This window comes from Mercenaria mercenaria, chromosome 12 (assembly GCF_021730395.1).
Source record: "Mercenaria mercenaria strain notata chromosome 12, MADL_Memer_1, whole genome shotgun sequence".
Lineage (NCBI taxonomy): Eukaryota > Metazoa > Mollusca > Bivalvia > Venerida > Veneridae > Mercenaria > Mercenaria mercenaria.
The window spans coordinates 45,813,174-45,830,266 of NC_069372.1; the positions used below are offsets into that span (position 1 = coordinate 45,813,174).

The 17,093-nt window shown below is 33.6% G+C and overlaps 1 protein-coding gene across 1 annotated transcript; it reads right to left on the reverse strand.

Moving 5' to 3' along the window:
• Positions 1-9,404: 9,404 nt before the first annotated feature.
• Positions 9,405-16,293, reverse strand: LOC123529233 (uncharacterized). The gene is made up of 2 exons (XM_053519948.1): positions 16,170-16,293; positions 9,405-14,314 (listed from the first exon to the last, which is right to left on the reverse strand). The coding sequence occupies exon 2, from the start codon at positions 14,279-14,281 to the stop codon at positions 11,972-11,974; it is 2,310 nt and encodes a 769-aa protein (XP_053375923.1). The 5' UTR covers positions 14,282-14,314; positions 16,170-16,293; the 3' UTR covers positions 9,405-11,971.
• Positions 16,294-17,093: the final 800 nt, after the last annotated feature.

Below are 17,093 nucleotides of genomic sequence, written 5' to 3' on the forward strand. Positions count from 1 at the left end.
TGGTAACTGCGTACTAATTCATCTCTTTGTAAAGTACTTTCCTGTTCATTTTTGCGTAGTCTCTCACTTAAGGTCAAGTTATCAACTTCTGCCGATTTAAGTTTTTGTCTCAAAAGTTCAACTTCAGCTAATAATTGTTCATGACTATCATCGTCTTCAGTTGTGACAGAATCTTTTTCGTGTTGCTTTTTAGGTCCCATAATTATCACTTAATTGTCACCACAAATATTTGAATAGAAATATATGTCCAAATTTCTTATAAGCACGTGTATAAGTCCATTTCCGTCGCTGCCACCAGTGTTGAAAAACGTAAGTTCGGGTGAGGGGGTTTATACTCTATTGATAAAATACACTTCAAATCCAGTTTTCAATGTTAGTTTATTATGAGATTTTGTCTAAGATGGAAATAAAGTCGTCATAATTATAATTCTCTCATTCCTCTGGTCTAAAGTCACTTAATATTATAACTGTAAAATATTTCATTTCTTGTTTCTATGATCTGTCATTTTCAAAGTCCGAGCCAAAAGTAAAGAATCCCCTCCCTAGTTCTGACCTAGGTTTATATACAAAAGCAGGTACCCTCCCATATTTGGAGTGTACCATAGTAATGAAAGACAAAGATTACCCCTAATATTTATGAGGATAACCGTTGACTGATGTTACCATCCCAAATACGGAGCAACCTCTAACTCTAACAAATCAGACATGTTTACGATGGTACATGATGACAACATACCCTGATAAAATGATACAAAATGAAACACACTCCAGTCCCAACCAATTTATGAGGGTAACTGGTGAATGACATCTCTAGTAGCAGAGGCCAAAGTTTCACATCAGTAGAATCAATTAATAAATCAACTTTAATAAGACTAGCTGCTAAATTTACAACACCAGTGAATCACCATAACATTTACACTTTTTTCTTATTGAAAGTATTTTTGAAACAAATGCAGTCAAAGGTTTTAGTTCTCTTGTTTCTTTCAACCTACACCATTTTATTTACGAAACATAAGATGTATTGCAGTTAAAAATATAAAGATATACCTATACCTCGTAAGAAGCAATCTGAATGTTGTAGGAAATTAAACACATTCAATTTACATAGTATTTCCAGCATAAAAGAAGTTACTAAGAAATGAGAAAACTTATAATATTTTGCAGCAGACGTCAACAAAAAAAATCTGATTGTAAAAGTAAAGAGAAATGATGCTCTTTAAGTTGAATATAAATATTTAGAAATAATTGTGTTGCTTGTAAAACGTTCTTAAGTGAATCCAAGCGAATTGTACATTTTGGTGTATTGTATAGGTATTGTTTGCATTATAATAAATTATCAAATGTGTGTAGGCTTTGTTTGATAAGGTGAAAAAGAATCAGTATTAATATATTTTGAAAATATGTTACCTTCAAATGATAATTAACCCACGTCACCACCTTAATAACTTGTTGATCAATATGGCGTTGCAATTATGTACCAAAAAGCCCATTTATTGTTTTATCCTTGCACATTTCTCATTTTCAATTTTAACTCTCTTTTTTGTCAGAAACTGAATACCGTATAAACAATTATATTACATATATTGTCAGGCAACAATTATAAACTTACTGTTGTACCGGTATTTTTAAATGCAGTACAAGCAGCATTAACAAACTAAAGCACAACCATATTCCTGTCCCATGCATGTTGTTTTAAATCTATTTCGTAAGAAACTACTGAAAAGAATTTTACAGGAATGCAGTCTGGGAGAAAACAGACATGTACACTAATACGGTTCCGTATTTTCACTTACTTGCATATTTATGTCCATTCAGAAGTAGCAGTTCTATTGTTAGTACAATCTTGTAGTAAATAAAGTATAAAAAGGAGAGAAAACCTGATCACATTTAATGATAAGGATAAGGCTTTTTACACCCTACACTTTCTCTTATTGTCATGTGTCATTAAAGCTTTCTAAAAGCCACCTAAACAGTTACCAAATTTTGAAAAGTATTATGAACAGAACAAGGTGAAGATAGTTCAAATTTTATTCAAGAAAAAGGTAATCGTTCTTGTCGGCGCTTTATCTATCACTTTGACAATTTTCTTTTGATTTCCATTTGTTGTTGCGAAGTTACTTTCGGGACAAATTCAAATATAAAGCGGAAATTTAAATTATAAACACCAATTCGAAAATTAAAATACGCCTGTGGTTCTTCCAAGTAGTTGGATACTTTTGTTATTTTAGCAATATTCTATTTCCATTACCGAAAGTGAACTCTGAGCGAATAACCCATCACACCTACTGTCATATGAATAATACATGATCAGAGGGAAAATAAACTTCATACACTTTCAACAACTCAATTCACTAAAATCCATCAATTACATACTCCTATTAACCTCCTAGGGATTTTTCTAATCATAATAATTATGTGTCTCGCTTGCATCAGTAAAAACATTGGCAGAAAAACATACATGCTCATTCCGTAACTAAAAGTAGCAGTAGATGACAATGATTTTAAATTGATTTAATCTTTGCATAAATGGAACATATATATCCGGTTGTTAGAGAAACGTTCAGTAACTCCAATGTAGTAGATCTCTTTCAGGTTACAAAGCTGAGGAAATTCGAACCACCAGTACTGTTATACATTTTCCGCTATGTTTGATATTCAAACAATCTGTGATCTCTTTACAAAATATGTTACATCAGTCATTGCAGAATTAAGAGAGTCTGATATAAACACAGTTTTACACATAGATGTATTAGGTAATATATATATATATATATATATATATATATATATATATATATATATATATATATATATGATTTTCTTATAACTACATTCGTATTCGAAATGAAATGATAGCTGATGAAACTTTTCGCTTAAGACTCTCGTGAATTCCCTTATACAGGTTTGCTCTTTATATGTCAATGTTTGAAAAATAAAAGAAAACAGCCGCTATAATTTACTCTATTTAAAACGGCGAGTATTTACTAAGGCTGGACCTGCAGTACTTCGGAATCTCATAGTGTCCGGATTGAAAAAGCCCGCGAAAATCAGTCAGAAGATAATTCTCTTAAATCCAACATAGTCTTAGTACAAAAAAATGTATATGGATTTATAGACTAGTGACATTGCTCAATGCATAAAGAGTGGCTGAAAAGTGGAAAGGATTCGAAACCCATTGGAACTGATCACCATAGTCTTAAGTAGTACCAGATCTTATAAAGGATACACCGACTTTAAACTATGGCCATAAAACACAAAACATTTTCTTTTTCATCATTATATCGTTTTGAACTACAATTTGAAAGATCATTTCCCAAGTAATTGATCTCAGAAGTAAAAATCCCCTTTCCTTTTTACAAGATATAGATATCATGCCGTGTTTCTTCATGTAAAAACAATAAAATCTACAAGAAATTCGTTAGGAACAAAACAACAGTAACTGGTGATTCCAAATTACAAGAAATTTATCAAAATGGAGCTATAACCATCATTGCCAATATACACAGGTAATTCAAGCCTATAGAAATATTTAAATTACAATTATGGTTATATTCCTGTAAAACATTATCATAAGAACGTTTTGTAAAAACGACATGATGGCAGTGACGCAAGTTTACCGTGTTGGCAATATATTGACCACACGGATAGAGATGGTTCGAATCTCGTGAAAGTATCGACCGTGCGTCGTCATATGCCATATTTTACAAATGTTTAAGTCACGTGCCAGTCCTTTCATTTATACCTACAGTGGGTAAATGGTGGGAGGGATAAAAAGATGGTTAAGTAGTTCGGTAAGTGCCGTCACAGTAGTCGTTTTTTCTTTTTTTGGATAAAATAAAACTTGATATTCTGTTTACTGCAAAGCACTGTTTGAGTCCAAAACTTAAAAAAACCACATCTCTACATTTACTTATTGATAATGTTGTCTATTGTTCCAACAATGTCGTAACAACTTGGTCATTTACCTGAATTACTAGTCTGGCTACCGGCTAGATAATCCTTTTATTTTTTTTAAAACATAATTTTTCTTATATATTCTGACCAATCTTTCTTGGTTCTGATTATCTAGTGTTTTGACAAGAAAAGGAACATAATTATACAAAAATAGCCTTAAGAGCTATCTCCTGTAAACACAACACAGGTTCTGAAGACAGACTACTGAACTGCGTACAAGAAAGGACACCTGTTCTTCCTCAAACTGTATAAAATGGCCATAGAATTTAGAAATTTGGACTTTTAAAAAATGATCTTATGCCCAAATATTTAAAAAAAACTGATGCCTCAAAGCATTCACATAATGAAATAAACAGTATCGTGTGTTAGTTTATAGAAAAAGAGTGCACAACAAATAAATGCATAACTAGACGTAGTACGTATTATAGCACCACTAGAACATTTAACAGACGGCTGCGACTACATGACACATGTCTACAGTTTTTATCTAGCCAAAACAAAGATATAACTGATGAAGATTTCCTACATTAAAAGTAAATTTCGAATATTTTTTCTAAGATGTACATATTATTATATTATCTTAAATGGCAGACAAGCGGATAATTTCACTTTTCAGAGGTAACGCTAAAACGTCTTTGGAACGGCACTTTTATTTTCGTTGAATTATTTTTAGATATATTTCATGGCACTTACCCAGTTATGATATGCGTCTTGAAATAGCTTTGTAAATTTCAGAAAAATGCAATTATTTGACAGACAGTTAAAATTCAGAAGAATTGAATTGAAAAAGCAACCCTGTTTGAAGTGAAGGGGCTCAGAAATTAAGTAATAAAGAAAAATAGCATAATCATCGGTATGAGGAAGGTGTCGGATTTAGCCAATTCTACTCCAACAGTTATAGCAATGTCGCCGCATTCTAATAAATATAACTTTCAAAAATATAACTTAAAATTGGCTGTTTACATCGAAATAACATGCCGGATCATATGAAATTATGATGACGTAATGTATAATCCCTCTACAGTCTCATTTGTGGTAATATTATTACACTCCTGCACCATGGGGAACCTTCGAAATCATTTTTATGTATAACGCCTATATGCTATGACAGTGGTTAGTTGTTGCCTAGCACATGTGCAGCTACCGAACTGTAGCTCAAGAATGATCCATTTTTAAAATCACAAGTCGCCAGAAAAAGTAGGGTCGCGCATTATTCATTGGAATTAGACCAGATTCACAAGTTCGGACCAATATACAATTGATTGGGGACGAATCGATTGTAAGCCATCATTTACGTGTTATTGAAAGACCTTCGTTCACTTCACATTAAAATGAACATTCTAACAAGCCTTGATTTGATTGCCAGTTTAATAAAGGTAAACGTCAAACTCTCACTGTATGCTGTTACGTAGCCTGGTGTGCGGCAAGAAATAGTAAAGATGGCGGATGTGCATGCCGAGGAAAGGCAGGCTCATTATTTCTTCATTGATTTCTCCTTGAATAGTGCATATATCCTTGAGGGGAGTTTCTAGACTTTGCCCTTGAATGCAAAACAAAGGCAAAGAAAAAACAAACAACGAAACAAATACATTTAAGCGAGGAGAGACTCAGTTTTTCATCCCTTTCTTACGCGGTTTCTGGCAGTTTATGAGTACACATAGACTATGTACATAGACAAAACGTGTATATTAGCCAGTTCCCTGAAAACCGCATGTTTCTTTAAACAAATACTTGTTTATAAATTTGCCAAGTGTATAGACTGAAGGCAGAGGTTCTCAATGCAATAAAAGAACAAACCCGATGACCTTCATGTCTATCAGTAATTTTGAAATGTGAGAGAAATACAAGAAAATGTTTCAAATAAAAGAAAAGTAATTAATCTTTATTTTTATTTTCCCTCAAGAAATGTATTATAAAACATACACGCGTACACGCGCACGTTTTCACTCACACACAAACACACACTAACGCTAATTTTTCTCCCGCTATCTCAAAATATTATAAATCTGCATTTTCAAATATACATACAAAAGTCCAGAAAATGAAAAACCACTTCCATTTAGCAATTATATATAGACATAGATTGAAATCCGTTGTTCAGTTGATTATCTTGTTTACTGAATGTATTGATAGAGAAGCATAGATTCAACTGTTTTTCGGGTTTACCTGGTAATTTGGTAATAATTACAATGGTATTAACTAGCATATTCTCGGACCTTGTGTAAGATATTTCATAAAAAAATGTTGAATAACAAGCTTACTCTAATAAAGCCGAAAGGAAATATGTTTGTTAAAAATTGAAGATGTTACTTGTGTTGTTGGTCTTTGTTCATTTAATTCTAAATTAATTCTACAATACCAAATTCATATTTGAAGGTCTTGAAATACAACACATGGTAGACGTTTTTTCTTAAGAAGCTTTTTTTTACTTGTAACAGCTTTATTTTACCGGAATTTTCAAACGCAATATACAAACGTTTTCCTTTACTGTCATATAGAATGCTTCTTTGTGCTTGGATGTCTCGTATAGCACCCGCTTTCTGAAGATCTGGAGTCAGTATAAGAATGTTATTTGACGTTTCTGGACATACGTATATCAATCCATTATCATCCACAGGTAACCCGATAGAATTTTTCAATTGACCGTCTTCATATATTTTCAAATGCTCACCATTCATACTCAGCATGATAACGGCGTGTTTCCAGTAATCAGACAAAGACATTATTTTCCCGTCAAGACTTATCACGAAATTCCTAAGGCATCTGAATAATGTTTTGCCGTCCTTATCTTTCTCGATTGTTTTTATAACCTTCCCCGTTGGAAGCATTATATTGACCGAACTTATTGGATGTGAATATGCTACCACAAGAGTGTTTTTGTACTCTGCTAAACCCCAGCAACCGGTATGTGTGTATATTTCTGAGGTTTTCAAAAGACTTCCTTTATCTGAGACAGAGAATATGTAGATCCATCCTTTCGTTTTGTTAAATAAACTGACAGCTATTTGATTGTCATTTAGAGTTGTCAATCCACATGGTTCTTTCGATTGCAGATAGGAAAACAGTTCTTTATGTTCATGCTTTTCTTCTTTAAAAACTTTTATAGTCTTACAGAAGTAACATACAATTACAAGAAATATACCTTTTACCAGACACACGCCGTCATTGCCAGGAAGTAAATGTCGTTTAAGACCTGTATTGATGCTATTAACAACTTTTGTACTAACATTTACATTTTTCTCGTTTGGTGTGACAGTAAATATCCCAATATTTTCTGAAACTAGTTCTACGTTTTTCGGTTCAAATTTATAGGAATCAATTTCACTTTTACTCTTCATTTTGTCAAGCTTGCTGGAAATTTTCTTTAAGTTCTGTTGATGATGCACTTCTGACATAAACAACTTTGATCTATGACCTAGATCTCTCATTCTCTTGAGGTCGTTTTCGATTGCATTGATTCCTAATTTATAGGCATTACCAACATTTGTAACAGTTTGAATATTTCCATCATTCAGTGATTTTTCTCTCCCTATTCTGTACTGAAAGTCTTGTTCAATGGTTGAAATACTTTTGCTATATTTTAGAATTTTCTGTTTCAAATTCTGTGTTGCCGTTTCATAACACTTATCATTCAAGGTTTCCAGTCGATTGGCATTTTTATGCATTATATCCAGCTTTTGTTTAACTTCGCATAAGCTTTTTTTCAAAATATTTATGCACGCTACTTTTGTCAAAGTCCACGAGCAGTATGGGCAGATGTCGCCAGCGATGATCTGCATTCTTATCAGACTCTAGCTTATCTCTTCTACCGTCCGAGCAGGCAAAACTACTGCAGCATTTACAATAGAACTTAATCAATTTATTGGTGTAATCTGGACATTTATCAAAGCATATGTCGGTCAACATTTCACTTTTAGTAAGAATGTCATGATCAGGTACTGACAATGGTATTTGATACACACTCTACACATATATTCTGCGCAGTTTAAACACAATCCTTCCGCTACAGCATATTTCCCCACCAAATCGCAATGTTCACAGAACATTTCTCTAATTTCATCAGAGCTAGAACAGTCCGCAGGATAAGCTGATTGTGCCATTGTTTTTTTTCTGTTATAATAACTTGAAATTATATTTACTGCACTTTAATCCACAGGTATTAGAAATATTAAATGTAAAGTTCGTTTCATTAAGCAAACAGGGACGACATGATAAAACTGACAACGTCAAGTTAAAACTGATAAAATTGTTCTGCATAGTATACAAGTCAGGTTCCTTTTTGTAACATCTATCAATATGCTTTCCAAGCAAATGAAGGTCATAAACATGTACGAAAACATATGTTAATAATGTCACTACTTTACCAAAAGGCAAAGCTACATTTCTTTATCATACATACGTTCTGAACGTTTGTTTGTTTGTTTGTTTGTTTTGGGTTTAACGCCGTTTTTCAACAGTATTTCAGTTATGTAACGGCGGGCAGTTAACCTAACCAGTATTCCTGGATTCTGTACCAGTACAAACCTGTTCTCCGCAAGTAACTGCCAACTTCCCCACATGAATCAGCGGTGGAGGACTAATGATTTCAGACACAATGTCGTTTATCAAATAGTCACGGAGAACATACGCCCCGCCCGAGGATCGAACTCGCGACCCCGAGATCCGTAGACCAACGCTCTTACCGTTCTGAACGTAAATGCTGTTTAACAGATTAATTGCGAAACGTAACAATATAAAGTTTGCTAAACTATTTGTAACTAAGAAACAGGTGAATAGTATGGCCAGACATCTTTGGCTATATACTTCATACTAAGGCCGCTCTGTATCACAAATCGTGCAAATAAACAGTTTATCAGCGTGTTTTCTAAAGGTAGATCGCTAAAATACAGGAAATTGTGTTCTCAGCGTTTGTTACATGAATTTTAGCATTGGTAATAACAATTATGCTTAATGACAGTTTTCTTTTCATAGGATCTACAAATATGTTCTATTAAATGCATATAGCACATCTCTCACGGTCAGCTTTATCAATATATGTATACGGGTACTCGAAAGCTAGATAACACCTTACAGGCCAAATATATTAACGACATGAGGACATTGATCTTTTATCTATAAACCGTGTTGTACTGGCATTTTGAAATGTATTAACGAAAATATAATGCAAAAGGTAATATACATAATATAACAGAAGTTTTTGCTATTTCAATTTCATTGGCAAGTAAACCTTTATGTAACTGAAAGTTAAGTGAGTTACATGATAGGCTCCCATTTAATAAAGACATGTCGTAGAAATATATACAGTGCAAACCAAGCAGATCTTATTGAACCGGTTACATATGCGGCGAAACATGTCCATCCGTGTGAAATGCATCTGTATAATGAGGTTGTAGCTTTCTATCAATATATTTCTACCTGCACAACTGGAATCGTATGTGAAAACAATTGCATGCGTTTTTATAAATTTTAATGAAGTTTCATGCTATCTTTTGAATGTGTCCTATAACCCTAACTATGGTTTCACAATTGGATATGACAAAAAAATAACACGCTAGAGTATTCAACGAGAATGCACATACGCTTGCAGTTTGATATAAATGTGAAAGTAAGTTTATAATACAATATTTGTTTTTTTTGAAATTTAAAACACAAAACATATAAGGTATTGCCAGAACATCGGTCACGGTTTACTATTTCCTTGATCAAAATGGCCAACTTCCTATTATACTTGAACAAGATCATCAGTTTTTGTTAGTAATTTTACGGCTGGATGCATAGATCAAATGTACCGTGCCCAGATAATATAGTATAACTATAGCGCATTTTAATCGACCTGGCGGGCGGGGTTTCACGACGGTCCACTGCATTATTGTGCAGGGTATGCAGTATATTCAGCAATCTGATATCTTATTTACTGGTCATCTACCTTACACTGTAACCACTGTAGCTCACTTAGTTTGCTCGTTTTGGTTTTTAGATTACCATTATTTGCATAAGCCAGAGATAAACTCCGCCCTGCCAAGTCGAATAAACGCACTATAATATTTAATTAATACGCATGTTTACTAGTATGAATAAACATATCATTTTATTGATTTGATGTACATCTTATTTCTGTTGATATAATGATAAAGTAATTAGTGAGTACTTACTTTTAAAATAGGTGTAAAATGTTACAATTGACACTTAGTGAGAAACTATGCGATGTTTGTTTTTTTTTCTTTTTGCCTTATTTTGGGATGTACACTAATATCAGTCTGAAAGTCTATACATATGTGCATTAGAAAATTTATTTAAACTGAATAAAGGACATAATCGCAGGTAAATAAAATGTACTTAGTATAAATATCAGCATGAAGTCAAAAGCGACTATGATAATTGTACAAAGTGCATTTTATTTACCGGTACGTACAAAAAAACTGGTCGTGTCCTCAACGAAAAATATTTATGGTATCATTATATTCAAATATAATTTTACAAGTGTAATACGTAGTGTAAACAAGTTTCAGAGCCACTTCCACTAAAGTTGGCGTCGTAAAAATATAGGCAACTCACATGATAATTTCACGAATTACATTTCTCTAACTGAATTTATTAATTTATAGAAAAAGTAGCACATGCTGAAAATATAGCCCACTCGCTTAGGTCATAGTGAAAGTGCAGATCTATGGATCATGGGCTTTGAGTTTGAATCCCTGACTATTTCACAGTGTGTCTGAAAGCGGACTTGATAGTTACTTGCTGAGAACAAGTTAGTACTTGTGCAGAATCAATAAGTACTGGTTAAAACGACACTAATTAAAAAAAAGGAAAAAATAAATATATGAAAATAAAAGCAATATGTATTATACAAATGCTGTATATATATATATAAATGTGATAAATGTATAATGTAACGGGACATAACTACTATCCTGATACATTCAACACTGCTCAAAACCGTTAATGCAACACAGAGCTATCTCCTTCGCGACAGAGCTCTTTCTCACAATAAAAAGTGAATATCTGTACTCCCAAACCATTTTCGGTACATATTTCATTTCCAAATGCATTGTATACTTTACAGCTACCTCTCGTCTACTCGGTTTGCTTCTTACTACTAGTTAAAATGGAAATATTTGACAATGAAAGTGCTTTCATGACGAAATGGCCAAATTCACTGCTAAATCAACTCGTTGGTAAACATCACCACGACCGCAAATTAATAATAAATTAGCAAACTTTAAGTTTTCTGTAAAGCTAAATCATATCTACATCGCCTACCATTCCCCGAATTTTGATATTCGACACACTGCTTGTAAAAATGCAAAAAATATGATGACACTCACCTTTGTTGATGCTCTTTTGGTATTTTCATTTTAAAACAAGAGCTGTCACTAATGGTGACAAATGCCCCTGCAGCGCCTTGACCTTTGACCTGGTGACATTGACCTTTGACCTGGTGACCCCAAAGTCAATAGGAGTCGTGTACTCAATAAGTACTATCAGCATGTGAAGTTTAAAGGTTTTGGGTGCAGTGGTTCGCGAGTAAAGTGCCTTTATGCAAAAAGATAGCATTATTGGCCCGTGTGACCTTGACCTTTGACTTGATGACCCCAAAGTTAATAGGGGTCGTATACTTAATAAGTACTATCCGCAATTGAAGTTTGAAGGTCGTGGGTGCAGTGGTTCGCGGGTAAAGTGCCTTCATGCAAAACGTTAACGTTGTGAATAACGAACTAACGAACGAACGGACAGTTGAAAACTAATATGCAATCCTTCGGGGGCATAAAAATATCATGTAAAATTTCTGTATTAATACTGAATTTTGGATAAAATATTGCAGTTATATTGCAGATAATGACTTCTTTTGAATGTATGCTATATCCTATAGTTTCATGTTTTAGGAAAATATATATGTCTCTGTTTATAGCATCGTTTTTCTTCTGTTTCTTTCGCAAGATTCATCGATAAGTTGCAATTTAAGTTATTGAAACTGATTTTTCACTCACAAGTAAGAATCTGAATTCATCAATTTTCAAGAGGTTAGAAGTAAGGTCAATAATATTTCTTTCACAGCTTTGCTAGCATTTCTATCCTCAGTGAAGTCTTCTGGGACTGTATGAAGATCCATATCAATTGTTTTGTATCCAAGAAACATGTCAGGAAGTTGTTCACAGGTTTTTGCTTTTACAACCATGATGCTACTTGATCCAGCTTCCCTAGCTTCAACGATGAGCTGTAGTCGTTCAGTTAAGTGCTGCATACGGTTTGCTACGCTCACGTTTCTTGCATCAAAATCAAAGACAATCACAAAATGATCTGAATTTTTCATTTCATTTGTCATACCTGCGAGCATAGATGTTCCTGGACGTAGTCTTTCTGTGTTGAATGTTGCATGAAGCCCGAATGAATTTATGATTTTCAACAATTTTTGTCCATTCTCTTCATCATCCATATTACACAATATGAATAAATCATATCTTTCCTTACATCCGTTGGTCCTGTCGCTGCTAAGAACTTCAAAAGCTCTCCGAATACGATCTCGTGCTTTCCCGTCATATCCCTTTTTCAGAGCATCTATTCCAGCTTCAACGTAAATCTGCATGCACAGTTTCTTGCCTATTGTATCAAGAACATTTGGTAACGTGCTTAAGGCAATCACTACATCGTCGTACATGCCTAAACTAAGGTATTTTTCAACTTTTCCTTTCACAATCTTACTGTTTTCACCCTGAGTCTCAGCTAATTTCTCTAATTCGTTGAGAACTTCAAGTGCCTCTTTGTACTGTTCCATTTTATTATACAGAAAGAGGAGATCTTGCTTATCTTCTTTCGTGTTTGCGTTACCAATTATAGATCTCAGTGCAAATGTGGATTTCCAGCTTTTATTCAGAGATGGAATTTTTGAAATTAAGTTGCATGAAATTTCTATCGAACTTTTCCAATACATCTTCATCTTTTCTTCCATGTCTTTGCGTTGATCATCTCCAGGTTGTTGATTCAGCATTTGCTGCAGACATAGTCCCGCTTGCTCAAACGCATTAGCCAAGTCTACGCGTGAGGAATGGTCGTCTTCATTTTTTATCAATTGTTCAAACAATTCAAGAGCTTTTTCAATCATATCAAGCTGCCTGTAAAATAGAGCTTGGTCATACATTGCTGCTGTGTTGAATGCCTTTTTAACAGACATGTTAAAGTACCCTAATATCTTGTCAGCAGCATCTTTATTCGCCTCATAATTGATTGGTTTAGGTTGAAGAGGTGATTTTACAGGCACCATTGTTGCCCTCGCTTTGTTCGATGACCTTTTACACTGTGCCTTAAATGGCTTGTACACCACATTTCCTACATCAATATCAAGTTTCCGTCTTAAAGATGAGGCAAGGTGGTGGTAAGCGTGGGAGGTGCCTTTTATTTCGATTGCATTTTCCAATAATTGTATGGAAAGTTCAATTTTTCGAGCATACCTGTAATATTGCCCACTTTTTTCAAGAATGTAAACATCATTTGGAAAAATCTGTAAAGCGGTTGTATAGTACTCTTCTGTTGTTTTTGGAAGATCCACATCGTCTGGATATATCTCCCGTATATTACCTTGTAGCTTGTCTTGTTCGCTGAATGAAATATGCCCCAGTTCAACGTACGACCTAGCTTGGTATCTTTTGACACATTCACTAGGGTCTTTAAGTTTAATAATACGACAGAAAATGTCTATTACATGCCGGAGGTTATCACAAGACTGGTCCAGCTCATTTTCATTTTGTGTATTACAGACATTCATAAGTCTTCTCTGAACAAGGGCGTAACCGAACATCCATACACAAAGATAGTCGGTCGGTATATTTCTGTTTTTAATTGTTTCTGCTGTCATAATTTCCTCACATTCTTCAATGACATCCTTATACAGCGATTTAGCCCGATCATATCCTTTAACACCAAGACGTGAGAAAGTAAATGCGATTTCGGCTTTTGCGACTAAACAGGCAAATCTATTCACCATAAGGCTTTCTAGTTTATTACAGTTATCTGTACACTGCTGGCTCAAGCTACAATTTTTTATGGAGAACCATGTTTTATTTGAAAGAGAAATCATATTGTCAGGGTCGCGTTTCAGTACTTCTTCGGTGTATGACTCTGCTTCGGTAAAGTCTTTCAGAACAAAGCATAAGAATGAAATCAAGTTGCATGTTCTACGAAATTCAATGTCAGTGTCATATTCTTCAGACTGCAGTTCGAGCAGAAGTTTGTCTTTTATTTTCTTTACATCTGTCTTACTAGTCGGAAGGTATTCAAAAACTTCAAAACTTGAAGGATACTTTTTAAGCTCTGATTCTAATTCTTCCATTCTATGTTTTTAGAACTTTACACGTCTGTTACTCTAAAATAAAAAAGAAGGTGTGCTAAAACACAATATAGAGTTATTGGTATTGAACTTACAGAGTCAGCGATCATTCTTGACCTAAGCTTCATTTAAAAAAAATAAAATACATCAAACGTTGCTTTTGCTAGCAGTGGTATGTCTTGTAACCATATACATATTAACCAAAACCATTTTGATAGCAACATTTCTCGAAAGCTAATATTTTTAAAGTGCGATACCTGTTCTCTCAACTTATCTCTGTAATTGTGCGGCTATATACCGTTTACGTGACTGAGATTGGTAGATAGATAGTTTTCTCGTTTTTTGTTGGCTGCTAAAATTTAAGTATAGCCAAAAAATTTTTTCTAATTATCTTGAAAAGCATAAAAAGGATTAAACAGTTAATTGAGTGATATGACCGAAACTATTTGTCCAAAAACACCCATACATTTTTCCATATTAAGATTGATCCGTAATATATCAAACTTAAAGATAAATCAAGGTTAATTTATTGTCCTTGATATTCTGTCTTTACTTACTTGTAAGTTAAGAAAAAAAACGTTCGACAGCTTGGCTCTTGTCCTTACAGGTAATTTAAGATAATTACAGACATTTTATATAAATAATTTCGTGCATGATAGTATTACCATTGTTGTTCAGAATCATTCATCAGCTATATTTTTCCATAAACACTTTGTACCTGATTATTTCAAAAGCGTTGTTAAAATACTCACTTATAATACCTTCTTTTTGAGTACTTTTTTGTGCATTCTTTTTTTCATTTCTATTCATAAATCAGATGGTGTACCAATACGTGCTCCATGTGCACGTGTCTTTAAATGATTTGTCAATTTTGTTTAATCATTGTTCTAGACGATATTTCTACACATTAAAATATGATGCCCTATATGGGTGACATTTTTCTAACTGATTTCCTTAACAGATGTGCCTTGGACCATTTAAAGGCATTAACCTAGTGTAGTCTTCTGAAATACTACTGTAGTAACTACACATGCTTTCCTCATGATTAAAGGTAAAACACATAAATTACACGGAAGTTTAAATGTTCTGTACAACATAAAAAGACTTCTGAGGCCCTCAACCCATTTTGCAAAAATAATGATACAAAACTCATAAACAAATTTGCATTATTTTCGGCTGTGTTTAAATTGTGAAGTTTTAGTCATGACCTCATCTATTGAACAAAGTTGAAGATCTGCCTACCTAGTTATTAATGTAGACATTTTGCATTCGTTCTATTGACAAACATAAAAATGTTGGTAACACCACAAAATTACTGTACTCTTTTGTATTTTCATGATGGTAATTATACATGGCTTATAAAAATATTGAAAAATATAAAGTATCTAGATACAAATTGATAGTGAAATATATAAGGCCAAGACAATATATTTAAAGTAGAAATATATTATAGAATTAATGTAATAGTACTTGATGTACTAATCTAAGTTTAAACCACACTTTGTTTCTATAGTGTAAGGAAGTTATTATCTATGTTTTTAAAACTATACTGAAAAGAGAATGAGTGAAAAGGTTTGTATATGAAGTTGTGAAAACTATTTCATTTCGGGATATTCTAAGAAGTTCATCTGTTGTAGAAAAGCTATATTATATCAGTTTTATCCGAATGGTTTGCCCGAAGTTTATGGGGGAGGAAAAATTAGGTCACTAGGTTGCGGTGAGTCTTTAACTCCCTGAGGCCGATATCGTAACATACCTACTGCGGGGGGAAAAGAACTACCACCTGACGTCGAAGAACATTATCTAACCTTATCATAATCACACTCGCATAGTCAGTTGAAATCATGCAGGGAAACATTATTAACTTGGGTGTAAATTAAAATATACTTACAAAATATTCGAAGTTTGAACAAATATTTCTTAAATCCAATTTCGTCCGTAGCTTATATCCAAACAGTTCGACATATTCACAATTTTAACACACCTACTGCGTTTAATAGATATTTGAACATCAAATTTCCATAAATAGAAATGCATCATTAACCATGAATATTTACATCCGCATTACTCGAAATTTACACCCGTTTTTGTGTGAGTATCAATGGTTTATTTTGATGTATAATCTATTTTTAAACATGTACACAAATGTTGTGTGTCACGCGCTGAGACAGTTAAGTTGTAATATTTACATCCATCTATGAATAATTATTAAATTTACAAACATGCGTTTATTTACATATATTTATTTTGTATTTTATGAAACATGTATTGTGGTGTTATTTTTTATCCATTTGTATCGTATGTGATGTAAGTGTACCAATATTTCAGCCTTCTAAAACTTAACATTTTCCGACCATTCATTTGTCTGATAATGGAATCGCATCGTCGGAATCATCATCCGACGGAACTGATATTTCAGAATAAGCATGATAATAAATAAATATTTTCTTCATTTTAAGAAAGATCTCTGGCCGACGACATTATTTTACTCTTTTGAAATACAGTATGAACGAAACACAGCGGAGATCGTCTTTTTATTTCGTTTACATTACGGCATAGTTACAGACATTTATTTTAACAAGGGTACTAATTATTAGCACAACTAGTAATTATTACATCAAAGAAATAATAGCCAGTATGCAAAGTAATTTTGCTTTTGTCAAGATTATCAAAAATTAACAAGTTCTTATCGCAATCATCATGATCTCGGTGCCGCGACTATACTCGTCAATCGCCGTCCTGGGGAGTCCTTATAACGCGCGTATTGTCGCATATCGACGCTACAGGGGTAGAAAATATAACGCCTATAGTCGCA

Excerpts from the sequence above, each read along its gene's own strand:
- LOC123529233 (XM_053519948.1), bottom strand. The coding sequence starts at position 14,281 with ATGGAAGAATTAGAATCAGAGCTTAAAAAGTATCCTTCAAGTTTTGAA.